General features: G+C 60.4%; 3 protein-coding genes across 4 annotated transcripts in view; all 3 read left to right on the top strand.

The window, feature by feature from the left end:
• The first annotated feature begins 1,135 nt into the window (after positions 1 to 1,135).
• SDF2L1 (stromal cell derived factor 2 like 1) lies at positions 1,136 to 3,110 on the top strand. The gene is made up of 3 exons (XM_040251218.1): positions 1,136 to 1,386; positions 1,684 to 1,880; positions 2,667 to 3,110. Exons 1-3 carry the CDS (start codon positions 1,200 to 1,202, stop codon positions 2,946 to 2,948), a joined length of 666 nt encoding a protein of 221 aa, XP_040107152.1. The 5' UTR covers positions 1,136 to 1,199; the 3' UTR covers positions 2,949 to 3,110.
• Positions 3,111 to 8,845: 5,735 nt separating this feature from the next.
• Positions 8,846 to 13,381, top strand: LOC120871419. Its single transcript, XM_040251310.1, has 7 exons — positions 8,846 to 8,953; positions 9,160 to 9,408; positions 9,539 to 9,662; positions 10,889 to 11,094; positions 11,610 to 11,680; positions 11,888 to 11,983; positions 13,152 to 13,381. Exons 1-7 carry the CDS (start codon positions 8,846 to 8,848, stop codon positions 13,357 to 13,359), a joined length of 1,062 nt encoding a protein of 353 aa, XP_040107244.1. The 3' UTR covers positions 13,360 to 13,381.
• Positions 13,382 to 14,898: 1,517 nt separating this feature from the next.
• The window catches only part of PPIL2 (peptidylprolyl isomerase like 2), a 19,055-nt gene continuing 8,593 nt past the window's right edge, over positions 14,899 to 25,360 (top strand). For both annotated transcript variants that reach the window (XM_040251212.1, XM_040251211.1), the window contains exons 1-6: positions 14,899 to 15,015; positions 18,758 to 18,807; positions 20,035 to 20,080; positions 21,582 to 21,644; positions 22,426 to 22,477; positions 23,155 to 23,206. In XM_040251212.1, the coding sequence (XP_040107146.1) occupies positions 14,984 to 15,015; positions 18,758 to 18,807; positions 20,035 to 20,080; positions 21,582 to 21,644; positions 22,426 to 22,477; positions 23,155 to 23,206 (295 nt within the window). In that variant the 5' untranslated portion in view covers positions 14,899 to 14,983. The remainder of the gene's footprint in view (positions 15,016 to 18,757; positions 18,808 to 20,034; positions 20,081 to 21,581; positions 21,645 to 22,425; positions 22,478 to 23,154; positions 23,207 to 25,360) is intronic.

Here is a 25,360-nt window from a genome sequence, read left to right as displayed (position 1 = left end):
AATTCCAAATAAAGACAATGTTAGGCCTGAAAACTGGGACTTCCTGGTGGTCCCGTGCTTAGGACTCCACACTTCCACCACAGGAGGTGCGGGTTTGATCCCTGGTCAGGGAACTAAAAGCCCACAAGCGGATCAGCACCGAGTCAGGGGGAATATGAAAACCGAAAACTAATCCATTGCTGTAATTTAAATGACTCTATCCTGGATTTTCTGAATGCTAAATCCTGGATGATTTAATCAAACATGGACATTTTTTTTTTTTTTTTCTCCCTGCTTTGCTGGTGCCCCGAGTGCGGAGCAGTCAGCCGATTCCTGGGCTGGGCTGAACTGAAGGCCCTGGAGTGAAGTCAAGGTTAGAATATTCCACGAATGAATAAATAAACAGCAGTGTAAGTTTCCCGCCTTACAGGACTGAGCAGACAGCTCTCTGAGAAGGCAGTGAGTCCCCAGCCTGGGACACACAGTCACCCAGGCTCGGTTTGCAGTCACTTCCAGAGGCAGCTCAGGGCCTTCTGATGACTGCTAGCCTCTACACCACAGCTCCCTGCTGCCCTCTGCTGCCCAGTGGCCTAGAGACCATGAGCTTCTGCCCTGGAAGGGCCCAGGGAATTCAGAATCCCCAGGGTCCAGGGACACTGATGTGACCCAGTGTCAGGGGGCAGTGTTCGAGCGACTGGAGGATTCAGGCTAGGGACTGGAGGAGCATGTGGCTGCGTAATCCGAGATGTGTCCCCTCGTGACCACATAATCTAGTAGTCGAGCAACGTCAAGACCCTGCAGCTGTGGACCCGGGGTCCGAGGGGGACACCATCACTGAGGGCCAGGGGATCTGAGATCAAGGTGATAGGGTGAACCGGGCTGTTGAGCCCGGCGGGCGCTAGAGCGGCGCCCTAGCCGGCAGCCGCCTGGCATCCTGCACTCCCGCGGCTTGGAGCCGCCCGGGCCTCCCCTGGATCCTCATTGGTCAGCCCTCGGAGGCGTGGACCAATCAAAACCTTCCTCGTGTCTCCAGGGCCCTCCCAGCCGCCGCTCGCCGAAGCTGGGGGCGGATCTCTCCGGCGCGGACCCAATGGCAGCAGAGGCGGAGCGCCGTGCAGGCCGGTGATTGGCTGCTTCGGCGGGCCCTGTCGGAGTCCGGATTGGCCGGCGGCGGAGACGGAAGCGACCGCTGGCCGAGTCGCCGGAGCCCGGCCGGGGCGATGTGGAGCGCGGGCCGCGGTCGAGCTGCGGGCTCGGCGCTGCTGGGGATACTGCTGGCCCTCTCGCTGTCGGGGGGCCGTGCCGCCAAAACCGACGCGGGGCTCGTGACCTGCGGGTCGGTGCTGAAGCTGTTCAACACGCAGCACCGGGTGCGGCTGCACTCGCACGACATCAAATACGGATCCGGTGCGCGGGCCGGGGCCGGGGCCGGGGCCGCCCGACGGCGGGCTGGGCGCTGGGTCCCCGCGGACCAGGGGGCTGGGGGTCCTCAGGGCCGGAGGCCGGCGGTTTCGAGGGCGCGGTCGGGACGCCGTTCGGAGCGGCGGACCTCGGAGTGCGACCAGAGGCGGGCGGGGGGCGGGGAGCGGCTTGGGGAGCCGTTGGGTCCCAGGGTCGAGGTCGTCGGGAAAGCGGAGGTTGTCCGGGGCGACGGTCGGCGTTGCCACGTTGACGGCCACCCCGGGGATGGGGTGTCGTCCCCAGGCAGCGGCCAGCAGTCGGTGACCGGCGTGGAGGCGTCCGACGACGCCAACAGCTACTGGCGAATCCGCGGCGACACGGAGGGAGGGTGTCCGCGCGGGTCCCCGGTGCGCTGCGGTCAAGCGGTGCGGCTGACGCACGTGCTCACCGGCAAGAACCTGCACACGCACCACTTCCCGTCGCCGCTGACCAACAACCAGGTGAGCTCCCCTGGCTTGTGAGCGCGGGGCCTGGGCACCTGCTCAGAGCCCCAGCTTTCCTCTGTGCAATGGGAGCGTCAAGTTAGAAGCGTTTGCCCGCCGCCCACTCTGGGGACAGAGAGATGGCCCCCACAGGCGCCTACCCCCTGGAGCCTTCAGCTCCGCGGGGACACAGCTGGAAGAGCCGTCTGGCTGGAGAGCTCCACTCCTGGGCGGGAGCTGGACCCAGGAGGGGGATCCACACGGCTGTTGCGGTGGAGAATGGGAAACTCCGTGGCGAGGAGGCACTCAGGCCGGCCCTGGAAGGATGAGGAGGAATCCAGGGAGGAGATGGGCGTCTTCCTAGGCCTGGGCAAGAGCCTGCCTGTGTGCGAGTTCATTGGAACTGGGAGGGCGGTGGGGCTGGAACAGAGGGTGGTTGGGGGCTTATCCAAAGAAAAGGATGAGATAGTAGAACCTTGACTGTCAGCCTAAGAGGCGGACATGATGCTGAGTGAAGGTCAGAGGGTTTAAGACAGAAGAAACTGGAGGAGGAGGGAGTGGGGGAGGTCTTGACTCCTTGGGGGCCAGTGGTCGCCACCCAGGCAGGTGAGAAGGGGTGTGCACGTGTTTGAAGAACCCGTGTTGGGGGGACTCGGGGCTGGGGCGGTGGTTCCAGGTGGCAGCTGTGGAAGCTGAGTCTCAGGGAGAGGTGTAGGGAAGTGAGTGCCGCTGCCAGGCAGGTGCCCATAGGGGACTCGGCTCCTTCTGTCACGACTGCTGTCCTCATCCCCTCTGCCCCCACAGGAGGTGAGCGCCTTTGGGGAGGACGGCGAGGGGGACGACCTGGACCTGTGGACCGTGCGCTGCTCAGGGCTGCACTGGGAGCGGGAGGCAGCCGTGCGCTTCCAGCACGTGGGCACCTCCGTGTTCCTGTCGGTCACTGGCGAGCAGTACGGGAGCCCAATCCGGGGGCAGCATGAGGTGCATGGCATGGCCAGTGCCAGCGCCCACAATAAGTGGAAGGCCATGGAAGGCATCTTCATCAAGCCCAGTCCGGAGGCCCCTGGGGGCCATGATGAGCTCTGAGCGCTGTGGATGGGGGGGCGGAGGGCTGTGGGGGGCGTTGTCTGCAGATGACTCTCGGGGGAGACTTTGGCTTTGTAGGGGTTCTCAAGTGCCTTTATGATTAAAGAGTGTTGGTCTGTGGTCGCGCTTTGCTGTGAGCCTGGGGCTGACCTGAAGCTGCCAGCTGGTCCCACTCAGCATCTGTCCTCAGTGTGAAAGCTGTCTCCAGCACGGCTGGTGGCTGAACCCGTCCAGACCTCTCGGACGCTCCTCTGTGCACTCTCAACACTGCCCGGGGCCATCGCAGCCCCTCCCCCCACCTTCAGATGGCCTCCAGACCTCGAGCTCCATGAACCTTCCTGATAAGGGCTAGGGTCTCAGCAGATTGCAGCAGCCCTGCTTCCTACCAGCTGGGATGGGCACAAGCTGGCCAGTCTCTCATCCCTTGAAGGGCATCCCTTCCCCTGGCAGTTGTGACAGTCTGGACCCTTGCCTTTGACCAAGCACTGGGCCAGGACTCTGCCCGTCTGGTGGAGATTCCTATCGCAAGATCCCTGTCTCCGTGCAGATTGGCACCCCACACACTCAGCTGGCCCCAAACCACGGAGGCCCTAACAGAACGTCAAAAGATATTGCAAGGGAAGATAACCACAGAGGACTGCCGCCTGCAGACATCTGAGAAGGCTTCCTGGAGGAAGAGTCACACTTTGAGCTGTCAAAAGGGTTGAAACTTGAAGGAACAATAAATCGGCTGGCCCTTGACAGAGGACGGTAATAGCAGTTTTGCTGGTGCGTAGTGCCCTCTAGAGGTGATGACAGAGATTACAGGCTGAAGGACGCGCTGCTGGGGTTAGAGGGTGCCACTTTTCCGGCAGGAGAGTAAGAGCCCAAGGAGAGGCCAGGGGTGGCAACCAGTGGGAAGGGCCTTGGAGGAGGGTGAGCACCTGACTTCTGAGAAGTCAGTTGGCCTTAGGGCGTGACAGAAAAGCTCTAGCCAGCTGTGAAACCTGAGAGGAAGGGAGGGTCAGGATTGTGCCCTTTACTCCCTGGCCCCTTCCCCCAGGAGGTCCTGCTTTCCTCACACCTTTTGAGCACCGTCTACTACCCTCCCCTTCTCTCTCACCGCTCACCTGGCCTGAGACAGGCGTGCAGGCGATGTGTTGGGAAGTGATCCCAGAAAACACTGGGGAAGGAGTGGGGCTGAGAGGGACCCACAGTCGGTTACCCAACCAGGGCGCCTTCTCTCACCGGCTGAGGGCTGCGGGGTGGTGGGGTGTCCCTCTGCAGCCCTTCCCACTTGCCCTGGATCCTGCAGCCAGAGCGAAGCCCTCAGGCGCTGGCGGCCAGCATCCTTTCTGTAGAGGTGAGTGCTACTGGGGTGTGGGCGCCTGCAGTGTGGACCACACTGAAAATCCCAGGGGCGCTCCTCCGGTCTATCCCTGGCCCCACTGAGCTGTGAGAGCCCACTTCTGCCTCTGTTACCGCCCTGCCACCACACACACAAGTGAGGAGTGTTAGTTAACAGCGGACTCCAACAGTGCACGGGAGGGAACCTTGGGAAGGCTGAAGCTGTGAGAGCAGGTGAGGTGGCCGCAGGCGGAATGCAGGACAAGACCAAAAATTAAAACCGCAGCAGCAGCCGATCTCTCGTTTATTGAAAACTAAGTGCCTGCCAGGCACTCGGCCAGCGATTTACACAGCATCTCATTTGCTCCCAGCAACAAATCTATGAAGCGCAGCACGTTCAATTATCGTCTTAATTTTTCAGAGGAGGTTTACCGAGGTTGCTAAAGATGCAAACCCAGCTCTGTGTGCCTTCCGAAACATTTGCTCTCAGGCTCTGGACTGAGCGAATAAAAGAGGAGGGGGCCCAGATGCGCAGTAGCCTAAGTACTACCCTCTCCAACACTCACACACTGCAGCTCTATGAGGGCCGGCGGCGCCATGTCCATCCTCCCGGGCAGCCCCCCGGGAAGCACTGAATGACTGCTTATCCACGATCACGCAGGGACCCTAGTGGCGCCCCCTTCCTTGTGCCTTCCACGGATCCGCAAGTCTCCCGGGGGCGGGGTGGGGGTGGGCTCCAAGACCTTGTCCTGCACACAGCCCAGACCCGCCCGGTGGTTTCACACAGATCTCATTCGGTTCAAGTAAGGCGATGCGGTGGGGTTGAGCGGAGAGGGGGTTACCCCAGCCACGAAGCCCACCGCAGCCGAGCACGCCACCGCGGAGGCACCGGGAGCAATCCCAGTACTCCAGACGGGGCGACCTGCAGCCGCGCCGGCTTAGGCTTGAGCGCGCGCGCGCGCGCGCCGGGACATTTTCCTCCGGTCGTAGCCCCCTCCGCAGCGGGTCTGGCCGCGCGCCCGGCGCCCCTAACCAAGCTTGCAAGCGCCTCGCCCCGGCGGCGATGAAAACTCGCGGAGACTGGAGCTGCGAAAAGGCGGGCAAAGTTCCCTTTGATAAGTTATGAATGGGGAGGCAGTGTTCGCAGAACTCATTGTTAAAACCGCGGAGCCGTAGCCTCGGCCCGCGGGCGACCAATCAGGGCCCGCAGGCTATTTTGAAATCGCTCCGGCCCCAGCCAACGAGCGCGCGCGGGGCGGAGCCTTCGCCGGCGCCGGCCAATGGGCGCAGCGCTATGCTAAGGAGCCGGGGGCCGGGCCGCCGCCTGTCAGCGGGTTAAAGATGGAGCCGGCGGCCGGAGGGCGCCACGAGGTGCTGGGTGGTCCTGGGGGGCGGCTCGGGCGGACGGCCGCCCGGACCTCTCGCCGCCACCTCTCGAGACCTGCCGTGGCCCGGGGGGAGGAAGGGGCGTCCGCCGCGTGAGTAGCCGGGTCCGAGGTGGGGGCGCGGGACAGGGAGGCCCTCTCCCGCCGGAGGGGTTGGTGTGGAGGGGCGCGGCCCAACACCCAGGGCGCCTCCCTCCGAGCAGGGGCCCACAGAGGGCCGGGAAGCCCCCTCGTCCCTCTTTTCTCTGCGCCGTCGGGCAGAGTCTCCGGGGACAGAATGAGGGGCCCAAGTTGGGGGCCAGGAGCCAGGGGCCGGGGCCGGGGGCCTGAGTTGGCGGGGGCGCCCCGGCCCGGAGTTGGGGGGGGCGGGTCACCCTTCTTTTCTCCGAGGCGCGGGCCGGGCAAGGGCTCAGGGTCGTCAGGCTGTATCCACCCCCGCCTCAGGCGCCAGTGGGCTTCTGACCGCACTGGAGCGCGGGCCCCTCTCCTTTGTGTGTGCGCCCTATCCACGGTCCGCTCCCGCTCAGGTGCTGGAGCCGCCCCTCTGTCTGGGGTCGCATACCCACGGCTCTCCAGAGGGTGCCAGGGAAGGTCTGGCTCCCCTGGGGGTCCTGAGAACCCCAGGGACGGCAGCCCCCCGGTGAGATCCCCTCCGCGCCCTGCTGTCTAGGAATGGGCCCCTGGCCCCACCCACTCGTGCTTGCTTCCCGCCCTGCGTGTATGGGGGCAGTGGGAGTCCCTCCTGCTGGCCTCAGGTGCTCTGACGAGGTTGCACTACTGTGCTTTGAGGAGCAGTGCAATGATATTGTCAAAGCATCCGGGACCAGCCTTGGAGACCCCTTCCCCCACACGGCCACTTCCCTTCCCCAGGCCGGCCCCGGACCTGCACACCCTCCCCTCCCCCCTGCCCAGCGAGCTCCTTTCTCCATGGAAACTTGAGATCCTGGCCAGGCCTGGGCCTCTGGGGTCAGAGGGCACCCTTCCCCCAGGCAGAGGCCCCGCCCCAGTGGGCCTGCATTCCGGGTCTCAGATCCAGGCCGACCCCCAGGAGAGGCGCTGGCAGGCCTGCCTGACACTCTTTCCCTGTTGCACTACTGTGCGCCCCTGGCAAGCAGTGCAATGATGAAAGGGCGTCGGTCAGGCCCCACCCACCACCCACAGCGCCTGGGCAGGGAGTCTGGCCACCTCACTCCACTAACCAGCAAGGAGGCACAGGTGCGGAGCTGGGCTGGCGGGCCCTCCATCGGAGGATCAGAACGGCAGAGCTGGGAGGTTCTTTCCCAACCTCTCCATCTAGGTTGTGGCTGGACAGGGGGTGGGGCAGACTCAGAAAACCTATGGTTTGAAAAGGATCTTTGCAACCAACTCCCAGGTAGGACAGGGAGCTCGGCTCGAGGTTTGATCAGGACCCTGTGGACAAAGAGGCCCACTGCTTTGCCTGGAGGGTTTGCCCGGGCCTGGCTCAGACAGAGCTTCACCTGCTTTGACTTCCTGGGGGTGCCCTGAGCCTGGCCTTCCTGGCACGCCTGGGTCCTCTGCAGGAGCAGTGCTAGCTGGGGTGGATGGTGGGCTCAGGAAATGGAGCCCTGTGCCTGCCACCCATGCCCACTTGTTCTCTTACAGGGATGTGCGCTGCCCTGAGCCTGCAGGAGGGATGGTGAAGTGCCCAGCATCGCACCACACAGCTGGAATCGGGGGGACTGGAGCCGACTGCCAAGGAGATCGGCCCCAGGCGTGCCTGCAGGGCCCCCTCAGCATCAGGACCAGACACAAAGGGTTTTCATGTGCCCAGTGGAGCCATCCAAGCCTGCCTCCTTGAGAGGGGGCCCATTCGTGTCTGAAGGGGCATTTGGGAGTACCCTTCAGCAATAGCTGTGCCCAGAGGGACAGTGACTTCACCCCTGCCCTGGGGTGGACGCCCTGGCACCCAGGGTAGGATGAGGGGCGATGACGCATGCTTGGCTACCTCCTAGGCCTGACCCCTTGCTCCTGTCAGATTCTGTGCCCCATGGCCAAACATGCCGTGCAGCTGTTTCCTGCCTTTGCTGGGAACCCAAGGCTCTGCTCGAATGTCCCCGCCTAAGGGAAGCCTTCCCTGGGCTCCAGGACGCCCACTGTTCCTCCACCAGGGCCCGCTAGATCACATTTTCTACCTGTGGCTGAAGCCCTCTTTAGGAGCCCCTGAAAGAAGCAAACACTTCATTTTTGGCCATGCTTGACACGGCATGCTTTAAAAAACCCAAAGAAACCTATAAAGCATTATAAGCATAAGCAGGAAGGGGATGTTAATCAAGGGCCTGCCTGACCTCTCAGAGGATGCTTGTCCTGGTTTTCAAAAGCACATACTACGTATTTGAGAGTCAAATCCGTAAGTCACAGGTGGCCGGCTAGGCAACAGGATGGAGATTTGGAGGCAGATGTATCTGAGTCTGCCTGCAGCCGTAGGCAAGATACACAGGCCAGACCTTCCTTGCAGGAGGGAGGCCTCAAAGTGGAGGGAGTGAAGGCCACCTCCTGTGTTGGGGACAGCTGGGGCTGGTGGTTTGGTGTTAGGAGGTGAAAAAAAATCTCAAGATCTCAGGGCTGATAGAAGGGGGTGTGGGGAGGGGACAGGAACCAGCAGTCCAGGGAGCCCCGCTCACACCAAGAGGCTGGAATGGATGGCAGTGTTGGTCCCTGGCCATTAGGAGAGGGGAAGTGAGGAGCAGGTTTTGGAGAGGGTGGAGGGGGAAAGAAGCCGCCAGATTCTGCTCTGCTGAGTGTGAGACACCCAGGAAACATCCCCCCCGGGGACACGTACCTGTGGGTCTGGAACCCAGGGAACTTGGGGTTCAGTTAGTTCTGGGTTGGGACTAAGAAGCGGTAAGATGTCTAAGAAGCGGGTAAGATGTCCAAGAAGGAATGGTGAAGACCCTAACGTGGAGAGGACAGGCTAGAGAGTAAATCCAAAGAAAACGTGGAAACTCCTGGCTATAGGGTTTGTGGGCAGAGAGAAGTCTCCAGGGCATTGATGTCCCTCAGGTCCTACCTACAGACCCTGAGGAGGGGAGCGGCCGGGATGTGGGGGGCCTGGAGGCAGCCTGGGGTCCGAGGGTCTCAAAGAGATTGCGAAAGTTGGCCTGCCAGGAACGAGGGCGGGCCTGGTCTGGGTGCAGCGGTGCGCGCCCCGTCGAAGCCTGAGGGCGCATGCGCGGAGCGGCGGGCATTGTTACGTGCTGCCGTCCGGCCCGCGGTCTCCCGGGAGTGGCCCGAGTGGTCTGGGCCGGCGGCGCGTGCGGTGGCTGGGGTACAGCGGTGCGTCCCGGACCGAGCCCCGACGGGCACTCGAGCTCCTGCCCTCGGGGCGGGGTGGGGGGCTGGGCGCGCCCGGACCCCGGGGGTCCCGCCAGGAGGGTGGCGGAGCTGCGACCCTCGGGGGGGCTTCCCTGTCTCCCGGGGACGGGTGGGGTGGGCGCGCCCAGCCCCGGGGGACTCCGCCCCGAACGCCGCTCGGTCCCTAGGCAGCCGAGCCGCCGAAGCCCTCGAGGATGGAGATCCTGGACGAGTTCGACTGGGAGTTCCCCCAGATTGTGACCTTCTGCCAGCTCATCTCCGAGGAGGACTTCGAGAGGCAGGCGGCGGCCTGCACGGAGCGCGCGCTGCGCCGCCTCTTCCGCAGTCTCGACCGCAACCCGGCGCTGGCCGAGCGCGTGGTGCGCACGGGCAAGCAGGCCGAGTGCGAGCGGCGCGGGCTCCTCTCCTTCCTCTGGGTGCGGCCGGCCGGGCGGGGTCGGGGGGCCCGGGGTGGGGGGCGGCCGGGGGCGCCGGCGTGGGGGCTTCCCGAGGCGGCGGCTCAGGCGTCTGGCTTCCTTCGCGCCGCCTTGCCCGCGGCCCTCGCAGGCCAAGGCGTCGCGTGCGGTCCAGGGGGAGCTGAACTGCTGTAACCGCGTGAGCGCCCTGGAGATGCACCAGCGCTTGAAACAGCTGAAGAGACGCATCCACCGCGTGCACCTCTACTCCCAGGGTGAGCCCACCGTGCGCTGCGCTGGCCCACCCGACTCAGACCTCCCCGCGGCGCGGCCTTTCCACGCCGGCTCTGTGGGTCAGGACCCCGGAGGCCTGCACACTGTTTGAGTGGGAGGCGAATTCGTGTTCACATGGGGACAGCTGAGGGTGGAGCTGGAAGGTGGCGGCCGCGTTCACTGCCACACCGGGAAGGCACCCGAGGAAGAGGCCACTCCGTTGGCATCCCCCGTCAGGTGGCATGACCCCCCGCCCCCCATGCCCTGGACTGAAGAACTGTGTTGTCCTCTGGGGAACCCACTGGATCTGTGTCCCTTGTCAGGGTCCCCTGGTATGTTTGCTCACTCCCCTCTGCCTGTGTGTCTTGGTCGGTTGCTCTGAAGCTGTGGTGAGGTTTGGATTCGGCCCTTGGGTGTGTCCATGTTCAGGGTTGTACGATGGCGGTGGACGCCTGGGCGGGGGTGGGGGCAGTCCCACGGCACCCTTTCATCCAGCAGCTGACCCCCACAGCACGTGTAGCTCTCATCACAGCCTCCCGAGGCATTGGCCTGGCCTTATTTATTCCTGTTTTATAGAAGAGGCAATGGAGGCCCAGGGAGGTTGCCCAGCACACGTGGGCCATACGTGGTGCTGAATGGGGACTCAGGCCGGGGTTGCTCCAGGTGCCGGCCCTCAGCCTTCCATCAGTGCCCCCAGCAGTGCTTTCTCTCCAGAGGGGCTTGTTGACCCCTACTATGCTGATGGGCTCCAGATTTGAACAGTAGAAAGACCCAAATTCATGAGGACAGGGGAGAGGTTGGGGGAGGCCCCGGGTGTCTCCCTGAGCTCACTTCTGCAGGACTTCCTCCCCATGGGCTCTCTGCACACCCGCAGGATGACCCGGGGCTGGGTGGCGTTGGTGGGCTCACTGTCAGACTGGCAGGCTCCACCGTGGGTGACGCCAGGGTGAGTGGCAGGTAACTTAGGTGGTGACACTCTCGCTTCCCATGGAATTCTGTCCTGGCACACAGCCTGGCAGGGCTCTGGCCTGTGCCTTGGGTGGTTCAGACTTCCCTGTGGGGCGGCCGAGGGGCCAGGGAGATGGCGCGTGTGGGTGGCCGTCAACGGTGGCCTTAGGCGTGGTCGCCCGGTGCCCTGTGTGGGCCTGGCTCCCCCCACAGGCCTTTGTCTGCCCCCCCACACCTGTCCAGGCCTGGGGCAGATGCTCACAGAAGCCTCCTGTCCCAGATGCCAAGAAGAGGGGGAGGAAGCAGAAACCGAAGAAACCGGAACGCATCTTCTGGCAGGACCGCTCGAACTCCCCGTGCCGGCCCCCAGCCCTGCTGCCGCCTGTACCACTGCTGCCGCCGATGGCCTCCACAGCGGCCCCGCCACCTGCTGTCTACACTATGCCCAGGGTCTTTGGCCCCTTCCCTCCTCTGCCCAGCACATCGGTCAGTGGCCTGTGGAGGGGCAGACTCTGCACCCTGCTCAGAAGCACTCCAGCGATTCCCTGGCCCCATGGTAGAGGCTCCCAGAATGTTCTCTGCAGGCAGCATAATAAGGGCCACTCAGCTGGCAGTGTTGGGTGGGGAACACACAGGACCCCAACTGCCTGACCTCAGGGCACTCGGCCAGACCCTGCGGCTCCCACGGGATGCCCGCTGCCCACCTCTCCTCACGGGGGCCATCATCCAGGCTGCCCTCGGAGTGCCTCTGCAGCGCCCTTCCTCCTTGGCCGCCCCTCCCAACTCCCGCTTACCCGTCACCTGCCCCGAGACAGCAGTGGGACCTCCTCCGCAAGCTCCCAGGCCCCGTCCCCCTAACACTAAGCCCCGGCTGGCCCCCAGCACAACCTGACCTGTTTGCCAATTGGCGGAAAGGCACAGCATCCCCCTAGTTCTTGGAGAAGGTGCTTCTCTTCCTGAGCAGAACCCCACGCTTGTCCTGATTCCTTTGTTTCCTGCAGCTGGAGAAAGTGGAAGTTTCGAGGTCTGAAGTGAAATTAAACTGGACTGGCTTGTCATCAAACCCAAAGAGGTGGGAGGATTTATTCGGGGCCCCAGGTAGACTGCAGACGGAAGGGCTTAGGGGAGCATGCTCTTCCCTGGCCCATCTGGAATCCCGGCCTCCCTCTCAGATGTTCCTCCTACATCCTGAGCGCTCCCTTCCCCTCCTCCTCGGCCCGTGCCCGGCCTGTGTCCCCCCGCACTGAGGCTGAGCCTCCTGCCTCACCCTGTCTTGCAGCCACATGGTCGACCTGACCCCCCTGGTCCTCAATCCTGGGGGCTTCCACTTCTCGTACCTGACCAGGAAGAACGTGCACAAGCTCCACTTCCCCTGGTGAGTGTGACCTGGAAGGATGTGTGGAAGTGGGAGGGACCCTCATGTCGTCGGGGACCCTAATGCTGGAGAGTGGCTGCCCCTTCCTACTGCTTGTAATGGTGGGAAAGCATTTGGCTCCCGGGGGCCGACATAAAGGCGGCGACTCCATCAGCTGGGGCAGCTCTGGGATCTTCCATACGTGGTTCTGCAAATCAGGGGTTTCCTGAACGTGTGGTTTTCTTTAAATTACCTTTTTTTGTCAGGTATTTCCCATGTCATTGAGTGTTGAGATTGCAGCTTCATTGCATTAGAGGACTTTTTTGTTTTTAAACAGCTTTATTGAGGTACTCACATGGCATGTAATTCACCCATTGAAAATAATACCAAAAAAAAAAAAAAAAGAAAAGAATACCAGCGCTGGGATTCCCTGGCGGTCCAGTGTCTGGGCCCAGGGTCAATGCCTGGCTCAGGGAACCAAGACCCCACAAGTTGCACAGTGTGGCAAAAAAACCAAACTCAAGACCCCCAAAAGCCTAGAAACTCACCAGTAGTGAATGCAGAATACCCCCGCCTTGAGCGGCTGGAGCGTCATTGGCCCGCTGCCCTCGTGTGTTGGCAGCGCCCCTGGGTGGGGACAGCTCTTGGCGTCCTGCTGCGTGCGCTCTCTGAGCGAGCTGTGCTGCCTCTTGGTGCCGTCACCAAAAATGGGTTCTTCTTGTTTTTTAAGTTTACAGAAGCAGAACACATTGCATGGGGAAAAGTTCACAATACAGAAATGAATACATAAAACACGAGAGTCCCAATACATCGGTTGCTTTTGTAAATCAAGGCAGGCTCACACTGCAGCTTGTTTCTCCCACTCCCATACCACTGGCCGTCTTGACTCTCTGGGCTGTAAAGACCAGCTTCCTGCCTCGAACAGCTGCTGAACAGTCCACTGCCAGGCCGTGCCCTGGTTCCTTTGGGCGTTCCCTGACGGATATTTGGATCGTCTTCAGGTTTACACAGCCACAAGCATTGCTGCAATGCACAGCTTTGAGCACACATCCCACGCGAGGGGTTTCCCTGAGCAGGAATGCAGCGAGGCCGGCACACAGCCTGGGGTCGTGGTGTGTTCCTCTGATGGCCCTGTGTGGTCTGTGCGCCTCCTGAATCCAAATCCATGTCTTCTGTGTCTCCTGCACAGGACCTCAGTCTGTAGTAGCCCCGCCGCCCCCGAGGAGACACCGTCCTCGTCTGTGAAGGCTTCCATCTTCACCCCGCCTGTCCTGCTCAAGTTCCAGCCTGTGCCCAGACCCAAAGGTGACTCAGAGACTGACTCTGGCAGCGCAGAGTCCGCGCCCCACCAGCGGGAGCAGCCGCCGCCTCTGTACAGACCACCGGAGGGTGAATAAAGTCCCCTGCTGCTGTCTTCTTGGTGCCGCGCCCTCCCCTGCGCCTGACCCAGGATCTCAGCCCTGGGCCCTCGCAAAGAGCAGCGCGCGATGGGGGCTGCCCGTGCTGCACTGACTCTGCGACCCCTGTGGGCCTCACTGGATCCCATTGAGTTACAAGACTACCAGTTTTTGCTATGCCTGGCCCCCAAACACAAGCCTTAGAAACAGTGGTCTGTTCACCCCATGGGATGACAATGAGCCGATGAGTCGGTTTCCAACTTGGCGCCTCCCTAAAGAGTTTCAAAGACGTGACTCTGATCACCTTGCGTGCTGACCTTAAAATCCACCTGCATGTGAGATGTGAGTCCTCACAAAGTGTCCGATGATGCTGGCCGGTAGAGTAGATGTTGCTTGAGCCCTTGGAGCTTGCTTGGGGCTTCCCAGGTGGTAAAGAATGCCTGTCTGTGCAGGAGACACAAGGGACACCGGTTTCATCCCTGGATTGGGAAGATGCCCTAGATGAGGGCATGGCAACCCACTCCAGTATTCTTGCCTGGAGAACCCCACAGACAGCGGAGCCTGGCGGGCTACAGTCCAGAAGGTTGAAAAAGAGTCAGACGCAACTGAAGGGGCAGCACACAGCTCGCACGCACCTTGCTTGTGACTGGAGATAGCAGACGAGCAGTTGGGGTCCTGGCTCTTAGGGAAGTTATGTCTCACCCTGGAGAGAGAGAGAGAGCGCGTGCGCGTGCGGCTAGACAGCACACAGATGGATTAGAACAGGATTGTAAGTGGTAACAAGCCCTGTGGGAGTTGAGATGGAGCTGTATGGGGTGACTGGCTGGATAGTGGTACTCTGAGGAGAGCGGGCCCTAGAGGGGAGGAGAATTCTGCTTTAGCAGACCTGTTGAATTCGAGTTCAGTGGATTGCCCGAGTAGAGGGCAGGAGTCTTGAGTGCTGGCCATTTAGCGCTGGGAGTCAAGCGATACAGGCGTTTAAAGCCGCGAGCCCGGGCAAGATCACCCAGTGCTTGAGTGTAGGGGGAGGTCTGAGGCTTGGCCCGCGGCACCCCAACGTGGTGGTCCGGCCGAGGGAGGAGGCCGAAGGGATCACGAGGGCTTTGGACCTTCGGGCTTGATGGCCACCTGCCCCTGGGTCGCCCAGGAGAGGGGCCTGCAGGCAGTGCGGTCCGGGTGAGCGGTGAGAGGGCGGATAGCGAATGTGGGTGTCCATCTGGAGGTGTCGGCCTGGGGCAGAGATGGGGCCAAGGCCGGGGGGCTCTTAGGGGCTCCAAGCGGAAGACCTGACAAGCCAGGTCAGACCAGGGCGGGTTTGGGATGGGATGGCGTTGAGCTGCGGCCAGGCAGGCAGGCTAGGTAGGCGGTGCACAGAAACCAGCACAGACGAGGAGGCTTCGACGCCGAGACTGCTCAGCCTCAGAGCGCAGCAAGCCTGCGCGCCCGGCGGGCGTGCACTCGGGGTGGGGGCGCGGCCAGCCAGGGACCACAGTTCCCGGCGTGCTCAGCGCTTGCTTCCGGGGCGGTTCGGCGAGACCCGGAAGTAGTTACGGAGTTCGTCCGAGACGCCGCGGTGTGAGGGGTGCTTTTCCCGTTTCCTGAGCTCGCTGGCCCTGCCGTCGCCATGGGGAAGCGACAGCACCAGAAGGATAAGATGTGAGTTGAGCCGCCACCGCCGGGAGCGGGCGTGTCCGCCCCGCGCCCCGCCCCCGAGCTCCCTAGACGCCGCTTCCCCGGAAGCCTCCGCCGCCCGCCGCGGGGCGTCCCCTCCGGAGCGGGTTTCGGGGCTCCTGTTCTCTCCGCCCCTTCGACGCCGCTTCGCCGGGAGCCTCCGCGGGGCGCCCCCCTCCGGCGCGGGTCTCGGGGCTCGCCAGCTCTTCCCTGGGGGGTCTCCTCGGGCGCGGTTGTCGCCCCCCGTCCCCCAATCCGCTCCCGAGCTCCAGCATCTTCCAGTTAAACCCACTTGGGCCCCCCCAGCTGCTGTCGAATTTCTTTGATTTTCTTAACCGCCAGACGATAGTCAGGACCGCTTTCCTTTAGGATGGACTGGTGGGATCTCCTTTCTGTCCAAGGGACTCTCAAGAGTCTTCTCCAAGAGTCTTCTCCGATGGTTTTTCCAGTAGTCATGTATGGATTAAAAGTTCGACTATAAAGAAAGCTGAGTGCCGAAGGATCGATGCTTCTGAACTGTGGTGTTGGAGAAGACTCTTGAGAGTCCCTTGAACTGCAAGGAGATCCAACCAGTCCATTCTGAAGGAGATCGGCCCTGGGTGTTCATTGGAAGGACTGATGCTGAAGCTCCAATACTTTGGCCACCTGATGCGAAGGGCTGACTCATTGGAAAAGACCCTGAAAGATTGAAGGCGGGAGGAGAGGGGGACGACAGAGGATGAGATGGCTGGATGGCATGGGGCATCATCAGTGGACAGTTGAGTTCAGTCGCTCAGTCGTGTCCGACTCTTTGTGACCCCGTGAATCGCAGCACGCCAGGCCTCCCTGTCCATCACCATCTCCCGGAGTTCACTCAAGACTCACGTCAGTCGAGTTGGTGATGCCATCCAGCCATCTCATCCTCGGTCGTCCCCTTCTCCTGCCCCCAATCCCTCCCAGCATCAGAGTCTTTTCCAGTGAGTCAACTCTTCGCATGAGGTGCCAAAGTACTGGAGCTTCAGCTTTAGCCTCATTCCCTCCAAAGAAATCCCAGGGCTGATCTCCTTTAGAATGGACTGGTTGGATCTTCTTGCAGTCCAAGGAACCCTCAAGAGTCTTCTCCAACACCACAGTTCACAAGCATCAATTCTTCGGCGCTCAGCCTTCTTCACAGTCCAACTCTCACATCCATACATGACCACAGGAAAAACCATAGCCTTGACTAGACAGACCTTAGTCGGCAAAGTAACGTCACTGCTTTTTAATATACTATCTAGGTTGGTCATAACTTTTCTTCCAAGGAGTAAGCGTCTTTTAATTTCATGGCTGCAGTCACCATCTGCAGTGATTTTGGAGCCCCCCAAAAATAAAGTCTGCCACTGTTTCCACTGTTTCCCCATCTATTTCCCATGAAGTGATGGGACCAGATGCCATGATCTTCATTTTCTGAATGTTGAGCTTTAAGCCAACTTTTTCGCTCTCCTCTTTCACTTTCATAAAGAGGCTTTTTAGCTCCTCTTCACTTTCTGCCGTAAGGGTGGTGTCATCTGCATATCTGAGTTGATTGATATTTCTCCCGGCAATCTTGATTCCAGCTTGTGTTTCTTCCAGTCCAGCGTTTCTCACGATGTACTCTGCATAGAAGTTAAATAAGCCTTGACGTACTCCTTTTCCTATTTGGAACCAGTCTGTTGTTCCATGTCCAGTTCTAACTGTTGCTTCTTGACCTGCATACAGATTTCTCAAGAGGCAGCTCAGGTGGTCTGGTATTCCCATCTCTTTCAGAATTTTCCACAGTTTATTGTGATCCACACAGTCAAAGGCTTTGGCATAGTCAATAAAGCAGAAATAGATGTTTTTCTGGAACTCTCTTGCTTATTCTATTATCCAGCAGATGTTGGCAATTTGATCTCTGGTTCCTCTGCCTTTTCTAAAACCAGCTTGAACATCAGGGAGTTCATGGTTCATGTATTGCTGAAGCCTGGCTTGGAGAATTTTGAGCATTCCTTTACTAGCGTGTGAGATAAGTGCAATTGTGTGGTAATTTGAGCATTCTTTGGCATTGCCTTTCTTTGGGATTGGAATAAAAACTGACCTTTTCCAGTCCTGTGGCCACTGCTGAGTTTTCCAAATTTGCTGGCATATTGAGTGCAGCACTTTCACAGCATCATCTCTCAGTATTTGAAACAGCTCACTGGAATTCCATCACCTCCACTAGCTTTGTTTGTAGTGATGCTTTCTAAGGCCACTTGACTTCACATTCCAAGATGTCTGGGAGTCGGTGATGGACAGGGAGGCCTGGCATGCTGCGGTCCATGGGGTCGCAGGGTCAGATGCGGCTGAGCTGAGCTGTCTGGCGAGATGAGGACGATATCCTGTGGTTTTCTGCTTTCCCCTTGACCCCACTTCAGTCAGTGTCTGCCCGCGTTGCTCCTGTTGGGATCCCTCAACTCCGGTGGGGCTCCATCTGGGGGTCAGCTCTCTGTCCTCGCTTCCTGGGGCGTGCCGGACCACCTCTCTCCCTCTGAAGCCCTTCCTCGGTGTCTGGGACACCACTCTGTTTTTGGGTTTCTTCAGAGAGGATGCTCTCGGTTCCCTCTGCTGGGTCCTCCCCTTCTCAGACCTCCTACATCTCCTCCCCCCGTTTCCTCTGTATTTTACATCCTCCTCGGGTAATGGCTCCAGCCTGGCTTACAACACCGCCCCTGGAAGATCTCATGGGCTTGTGGAGTTCAGTGAGTGAGCCCCGCTGTGGAAGGAACTTTTTGCTCGTGGAAGGGACTTTTTTTTTGGTACATTTTTATTGAATTTTACCAGTATTGCTTCTGTTTGGTGTTTTGGTTTTTTGGCAGCAAGGCCTGTAGGATCTTAGCTCCTCCACCAGGCATGGAACCTGCAGCCCCTGCATTGAAAAGCAAAGAGGAACTCGTTTACTGTCAGCCCTTGCGGCTGCTCTTCCCGTTTGCCCCTCTCAGTGGCCACACCCTGGCTCCTTCCCTGGAGTCAGAAGCCTGGGAGTGTCCCTCTGGGCCCTGTCCCTCAGGAAGTCCCGCTGGCACGTGCAGGAGCTGGCCGCGTCTTGCTGGCCCCCTGTCCTCTCCATCTTGGACCTTTGTACTTGCTCTTTGATCGGTCTCTGCTGCCTCTTGCTTGACGCTCTGCACACCGCAGCCAGAGTGACGCTGTGAGGACCCAGGGCCCTGTCAGAATCCCCCCAGTGCCTTTCCGTCCCCCTTGAATCCAATCCAGAGTTCTCCCACGGCCTGCGAGGACCCCCAAGTCTCTGTCCTTGGCAGCCCCCACCGCCGGGCGCGCGCGCGGTCCCTCTACCTGGAAAGCTCCCCGCCCAGGTCTTCATGTGACCAGCCACTTCTCACCGTTAATCTACTGTTTTTTTGTTTTTTTTTTTTACTTTATTTTACCTTACAGTACTGTATTGGTTTTGCCATACGTTGACATGAATCCGCCACAGGTGTACATGAGTTCCCAATCATGAACCCCTGTCCCACCTTCCACCCCTAATCTACTGTTGAATTGAGTTCCTCTGTGCGGGAAGACTGTTTGGGTTTGCTCACAGGTTTGTGTATCGCCCATATCTGTGTTCTCTTGTGTTTCTCACCGTGTGTCTGACACACAGTAGGTGTTTAATAAGCATTTGCCAAATGAGCCAAGTGACTCGGCCGTCAGTTTCTTTCCAGAGACTCTGTCTTCATGAAAGGGGAAGTAGTAAGGCTCTCTCTTTCTCCAGGTACATCACTTGTGCTGAATACACTCACTTCTATGGCGGCAAGAAACCGGGTAAGATGGGAAATCCTTCTGCTCCCTCTGGGCGTGTGGCGTAGTTAGAGGGTAGCGTCTTCGCTGTAGAGTGAGCCTGTGAGCGTGAACAGTTAGCAAGAAGGTGGAAGCCGCGGTGGACAGACGGGCTGAGGCCGCAGCTCGCAGGAGGCGGCACTCGGTGTGGAGAGGTGTTTGGCCTTGCGGGCGGTGCTCCCTCCTGCTGGCTGTGACGGGGCTGTGTTGCTGCGAGCGGGGGCCACTCTTCTGTGGAGCTGGGCTCAGTGGCTGTGGTGTGTGGGTCTAGCAGCCCCGCGACGTGTCGGATCTTCCCAGCCCCGGGACTGGACCTGTCTCTCGGGCGTCGGCACGTGGGCTCTTAACCACTGGACCACGAGGGAAGTGCCTTTTATTTTTTTTAAATGTTGGTGATTTTTTTTTCTTTTAAACATAGGTTAAAATAATGTCTGGTCTATACAGTCAGTAATACAAAGAATGACGGTACCCGAAGCCGTCGTGGCTGCAGTCAGGAGAGCGCCCTCCCGCTCGCTGCTGGCCCAGAACTGGCACGCCCGCTGGGAAAGCGGAGCCGGGAGGGGCCCACAGCCGGGGCAGCTAGCGCTGTGCCCTGGGAGGAGCCCACCCGAGCCGAGCACTTTTTCCTCCAAGCTCTTTCTTGGTGTATTTTGGTTCTGTTTTAGACCATAGCAATTTTTGCACTACATAACTTACATCAACATTTTCTTTTCTTTCTTTCTCTTGTTTTTTAAGCAGGCTTTACTATTCTTATTAAAGTATAATGGAGCTACAATACTGTATTTCTTGCAGGTGTACAACACAGTAATCTGATATTTCTCTGCTTTGCAAAGAAAAACCCAAAATAGGTCCAGTAGCCATCTGTCACCACTCACAGTTACTAGGATGTTACTGACTGTAACCCCATGCTGTTACGTTTCGTTCTTATGACTTACGTGCACTTTTAATTTTTATTTGTTTATGTATTTGTGCAAAATTCGCTCATTCATGTGGCTGTGCTGGGTCTTAGTTGTGGAACATGGGATCTAGTTTCCTGGCCACAGAGGGAACACGGGTCCCCCTGCATCGGGAACATGGAGTCTCAGCAGCTGCACCACCGTGGAAGTCCCAGCATGCGCTTTTCCTTAAAATGTACTCGACTTGTTGGAACACACTTGTGAAACTCTTTACGGAATAATTATTCTTCCCGACCTTTGTTTTCATCTCACACAGATGTGCCACAAACAAATTTTCGTCGTCTGCCTTTCGACCACTGCAGGTAAGAGTTGGGAGAGCTTCCCCTCTCTCGCGCGAGTATTCTGGGGTACTCCCCTGTGTCACAGTGAATCTGATCCCCAGAGATGCCGGGGTGGCTTCTGTCTGCGTCCCCTGCTCGACTCTTCCCTGGGGCCAGAGAGAGGACCCGGTAGTGGAGAGAGCTGGGTGGCCTTCTGTCCAGGTCGTATCTTTAGCCCGGTGCTCACCTCCCAGGGCGGTGTGCTGTGTCCTGAGGCCACCCGCGCAGCCCAGAGAATCTGTGCTGGGCAGGCTGAGCTCCCCAGCCCAGGCGTCCCATCCAGGAAGGGGTTTGGCTCTGAGCTCTGGGCTGTCACGCTTTCCTTTTGGTCCTGAGTCTAAGCAGCAGCAGCAGCAGCAATATTCATGCTACGTGGGCCTCCCTGCCCCTTTCCTGAGAATGTAGGTCACTGGAGGGCAGGGAGGAACGCTGCTACAGAGCCGATCACAGGCCTTTTCCCTCATGAGGCTGGGGGAGTGGGCAGGGCTGCTGGTCCCCTTGGGCCCGAGTTTCCCCAGGTCTGAGCCGTGGTCAGCTCTGTCTGCACAGGTGTGTCTACACAGCATGCCACCCCCCCCATACTAGGTTCTGAATCAGTAGGTCAGGGTGAGCCTTGAGAGCCGGCCAGGCTCTCCTGATGACCCCAGCACCGCAGTGAGGCTGGTTAACCAGATGGCATGGGGCAGGGAGGCCCCCGTGGAGAGTGAGGGCTTTACCTGTCTCACTTGCTGAAGGACCAGGTGAGGCCCCGGCGTGGGTGGCCAGGGTTCTGTCTGCTGCCAGCAGCCTTGTCATCCGCCTCCTGGGAGTGTGGTCTTGTGAATGGTTTCGTGGAGATCTCTGGTTCCCGGAGCCTCCCAGAGGCTCTGTGACTTGCCCATTCTGTAACTCCTGGGGTGCTGGGGGAGAAAGTGCCCTCAAGGCCCCGCGGGGAGAAGGTGCGTGTTCACACTCTTGCTGTGGGGAGCTCGCCTCGTCGTTGCCTCCTGCTCCGGTCAGTCCCAAGCGGTACCCGGGGCTGGAGGAGAGCGGTGGATCATAGAGGGCAGCTCCCTGGGGGGGCGTCCGGGGAGGTGAGCCCGGTGCTGCCGGGCTCTCCAGGTCGCAGGGCCTGACCCCCACCGCCCGACACGTGGGAGAGAGAGGCACAAACAAGCCAGGTCAGAAAAGCCCTCGAGGGCTCGCGATGGTTCCCCCAGGCCAGAGAAAAGGCAGCCCCCCAGGCGCTGGGCGCCTCCACCTGCGGGCGCCGCTGCTCCTGAGCCGACTCTCCACAAGGGGGCAGGCGCCCTGCGACCCCGACGCCCCTGCGTTGGGGCTTCCCGGTCGTCAGACCTGGCCTGCGCCATGTGCCTGTCCCTTGGAGGTCGCAGGAGCGGGCCGCTGCGCAGCAAGGAGCCGCGGGCCCCCCGCCCACGGCCGCCCGCCAGTGTCTCTGGGTCGGGAGAGGGCGGCGCTCAGGAGTGACTCTGCTGTCCCTCAGTCTCTCTTTGCAGCCCTTCGCCTACCCGGTGTGCACGCCCGAAGGTGTCGTCTTTGACTTGCTGTGAGTTTCCCCTTGACTTCTAAGCTGACGGTTGTGGTGAGGTTGCTGGCACCCACCCGAGACAGGGCAGCGGGAGGGTGTGGGCTGCAGGCAGGGCCACGTTGAGGTCCCACAGCCTCCAGAGCCCTGGGTGGGCCTCTCGGGGACGGGAGGGGCAGCACTGCTCTGACCTCTGCCTGGGGACCCCCAGTGTTCTGATCCACACCCCCTGGCTGTTGGAACGTTGGAGAGTGTGTAGCTTTCACGTCACGAAGGCAGAGCCGTAGTTGAGGTGCCTGCCTTTCCGGTGCTGCCCTCGGAAGCCTCGTGCCCCGTCTGTGTCCAAGGAAGCAGGCTTCTGTCGCTCCTCGTGACAGTCTCGTTTCAGAAAACGTGGAAAGCACTTCGGAGTGAAGGGAAGACTCAGCGCCTGGGCCCCTTTTGCCTGGGAGGTGTTTGTGGGAACCTGGTAGAGATCACACTGTGAGGGGGGTTCCAGACCCGTTCTTCACAGTTACAGCGAGAGCGTTTTGCCCCTGTCGTTCAGAACTGTGGAGTGTGGTTCTGAGGCTGGCCCGGTCCCTCCTTGTAGAGCTGCAGCAACGTGTGTGGAGGTCTTGCCATTAGTGCTGTTTATCCACGCTTGTGCACAACGGCAGGAGAAACCCCTAGCGGCCACTGACGCCTGTGCAGCCAGAAACACTCCTTCCCGTGATGAGGCGGAGAGTGAGGGCAGCCGCCCCCCATCCCAGCCCCCAGCTCTGGCCCATCGCCGTCTGACACGCTTTGTCTCTTCCTCCAGGAACATCGTTCCTTGGCTTAAGAAGTACGGGACCAACCCCAGCACCGGAGAGGTAGGTGGCCTTGCAGGAGCTTCGGTGAGGTCGGCGAACACCCCAGTGTCACGCGCGCGCGCCCCCTCCCTTCCCCACGCCTGTCCTTCGTGGAGTATGCCCTGGAGGAGTCGAAGCATTCCAGGCCCCTGCTGGTGGGTGTGAAGGGGATTCGGGTCCTAGACCCTCGGAGGCGCTGGGCGTCCCAGCCCTCTGGGCGATGCTCCTTATGGGCTCTGGAAGCTAGCTCCCCGCTGTTGAGGTGCCGTGTGCGCCGTGCTGGAGAGAACGCGGGATCGGTCCCTCCCGCTGCAGCCCTGCACGCCTGCCACAGGCCTGGGCCCGGTTCCGCTGCGCAGGCTGCTCTCCGTTCTCTCGTGGCGTGTCTGCAGTTCACTCTCGGGGGGTGTTAGCGCTGCGGTGCGGGGCCGGCTCTGTAGCAGAGTAGGACCAGGGGCCAGGGTGCTACCTCAGAGGAAGACGGGGGCCTGGGGGTGTCAGGGAGCAGTGAGTGCTGCGGAGACCCAGAGGCAGGCGAGGCGGGGCGGACGGGCTGGGTCACACCTGCCCTGAGGGGGCCTTGGCCTTGTTCTGGGCGGGAGTTAAGCCAGAGAGAGCTGCTGCCTGCCACACCAGCCTGGTGGCCTCAGCACCAATGCACGCTAGTTTCTTATTTTTATTAATTCTGTTTCTTCCAGAAACTGGATGGGAGGTCCCTGATCAAGTTGAACTTTGCGAAGAACAGTGAAGGTGAGTAATCCTTTCCAGCCGGAGTTACCTGAGCCCCACCTCTCACCAGGTTCTTACCTTCTGAGCAGGCCAGACGCTTGCTTTCAATTTATCAAAAGTGTGATACTGTCTTCCTAGAGGCACAGGTAGTTTAAAACTGGGAACAGATAAACTCAGACGCCCGACAGCGGCCGGAGGGAAGCTGGGGCTGGAGGTGGGTGGCACACGGACCCGACTCTCTTGACCCTGAAATCATCAATTAAGATCGAAGGCCAGGAGGGTGCTCTCTGGATCAAGGGTGGTAAAAAATTTAAAAAGTCACAGTTGAGGGGATGAGCCCTCCCTGTGGGGCACTTGGGCCGTGTGGGCTGAGCTGGGCCCTGGGGGCACAGGCCCTGCCCACTGTGGCTCTGGTCCAGGTGTCACTGGAGACGGAGCTGCTCAGGCTGAGGCCCAGCTGGGCGGCTGGGCGTGGGCGCGGGGGCTCTTGGGCTCTTTCCGCTCAGCTCGGCACTGGCTGTGCGCCCCGGCCCAGTCCCGGGGTCCTGCGCTGCACCCCTGCGTGCCCTCCGCTGTTGTTGCTGGCGGGACGCCTGTGTTGAGGCAGCCTCCAGGAGCACTGACCTTGTTCTCAGTTCCCTGTGGGCCTGGGCATGTGCAGGTGCCCTGGGGGAGGGCTGGGTCAGGGTTTGCTGGTGGGTGGGTTCCGGGAATACTTGGAGACCGGCCAGCCCCCAGCAGGTGGAGACGGCAGTGAGGAGCCAGCCGGCCTTGGCAGCCTGGACAGTCTGGGCGCTGGGGAGCTCCTCGCTCCAAGAGCGGCTCCTTCACAAGCGGCCACTGAGTGCCTGCCTGCCGCGTGCAGACAGCACGGGCCAAGCCTCTCCTGAGATGGGGCGGGGGGGGCTTCGGAAATGAGGTCACTGCAGTGGGTCAGACGCGGCCTGTCCTGGGGTCAGAGGTGAAGTGGGCCAAGGGAGAGGGGCTGGGGGCCGGCTGATGGAGTTCGATGTGGGGTCTGCAGACAGGTGGGACGTGCCCTGTGGGGAGAGCGCTCCAGGCAGAGGCCCAGCCGTGACAGGCCCCGCGGTGCGGGGCCCACTGTTACTTGCCCGGTGTGAGTGGAGCAGGGGCACGGGCTGTGGTCTGGGGCCAGTTGAGGCGGGGAGCCCAGCAGTGTCTCGGGCTCAGAGATTTGAGCAAGGAAGATCTGACCCAACTTGTTTCTTTTAATTACTTATTTGGCTGCGCCGTGTCTTGGTTGGAGCATGTGGCATCTAGCTCCCGGACCAGGGATTGAACTTGAATTGGGAGCGCAGAGTCTTAGCCACTGGACCCCCAGGAAATCCCCCTCAACTGTGCCTTTTTACATTTTTTACCACCCTTGATTAGAGAGCACCCTCTTGTGTCCTAGCTGACATTTCAGGGTTGAGAGAGTCGAGTTTGTGTGCCGCCTGGCTCCAGCCCTAGCTTCCCTCCAGCCGCTGTCGGGCGTCTGAGCTTATCTGTGCTCCCCCTCCGCTGTGGCGGTGCCTTCGCGCCGGTTCACGCTTAGGTATTTGAGTGTGTCTCTAAAAGCTAAGGACTTAAGAAGCGAGACACTCTCGTCATGCCTAGAAAGTTAGTATGAATTCTTTAGTGTCGAATATCCAGCCGGTGGTCCAGCTTCCAGAACGCTCTTATAATTATTTTTTGTAGTTTTGAGGTCCGGGTTCTTAGAGTTCATACAACCCCAGGTCTCTCATCGCTACGTGTCCTCCTTGCTGCAGTGTCCTTGTGGGAACTGACTTGCACGGGCTCCCCGGCTGCCCTGGGGGGTGGGTGGGGTGCAGCGGGGCAGGGAGGGGCGCAGGAGGTGTCGGGACGGGGCGGGGTCTGAGACAAGGGCTGCGGTGGGTTGTGCGGGGCTGACTCATCGACGGGGCAGCAGGCTGGAGGGGAGACAGGCTGATTCCCCGAGGCAGAGGGTGGCAGCGTGGGCTGGGGCTGACTCTGGGGGCGGTCCTGCAGGGGGCGGAGTTCCTGCTCTCGGAGGCGGAGCCTGGACGGGCCCCTGGTGGGGGGGCCCAGGCCTGGTGCCACAGGATTCCTGCTCCCTTTCTCTGACCCCACACCCCCACCCCGCCCGCCCCTGCGCCCTCTCTGACCCCGCCCCGCCCCACCCCTGCGCCCTCT

Source organism: Oryx dammah, unplaced genomic scaffold (assembly GCF_014754425.2).
Source record: "Oryx dammah isolate SB20612 unplaced genomic scaffold, SCBI_Odam_1.1 HiC_scaffold_12, whole genome shotgun sequence".
Lineage (NCBI taxonomy): Eukaryota > Metazoa > Chordata > Mammalia > Artiodactyla > Bovidae > Oryx > Oryx dammah.
This window is presented reverse-complemented; position numbering and strand designations above follow the sequence as displayed.

What these genes read in the sequence shown, in the direction of transcription:
- SDF2L1 (XM_040251218.1), top strand. Translation starts at nt 1,200, where the DNA reads ATGTGGAGCGCGGGCCGCGGTCGAGCTGCGGGCTCGGCGCTGCTGGGG. An exon ending in CGACATCAAATACGGATCCG is followed by an intron (nt 1,387 to 1,683) that starts GTGCGCGGGCCG and finishes TGTCGTCCCCAG; the next exon opens with GCAGCGGCCAGCAGTCGGTG. An exon ending in CGCCGCTGACCAACAACCAG is followed by an intron (nt 1,881 to 2,666) that starts GTGAGCTCCCCT and finishes CTGCCCCCACAG; the next exon opens with GAGGTGAGCGCCTTTGGGGA.
- LOC120871419 (XM_040251310.1), top strand. Translation starts at nt 8,846, where the DNA reads ATGCGCGGAGCGGCGGGCATTGTTACGTGCTGCCGTCCGGCCCGCGGT. An exon ending in GGCTCCTCTCCTTCCTCTGG is followed by an intron (nt 9,409 to 9,538) that starts GTGCGGCCGGCC and finishes CGGCCCTCGCAG; the next exon opens with GCCAAGGCGTCGCGTGCGGT. An exon ending in CACAAGCTCCACTTCCCCTG is followed by an intron (nt 11,984 to 13,151) that starts GTGAGTGTGACC and finishes TCTCCTGCACAG; the next exon opens with GACCTCAGTCTGTAGTAGCC.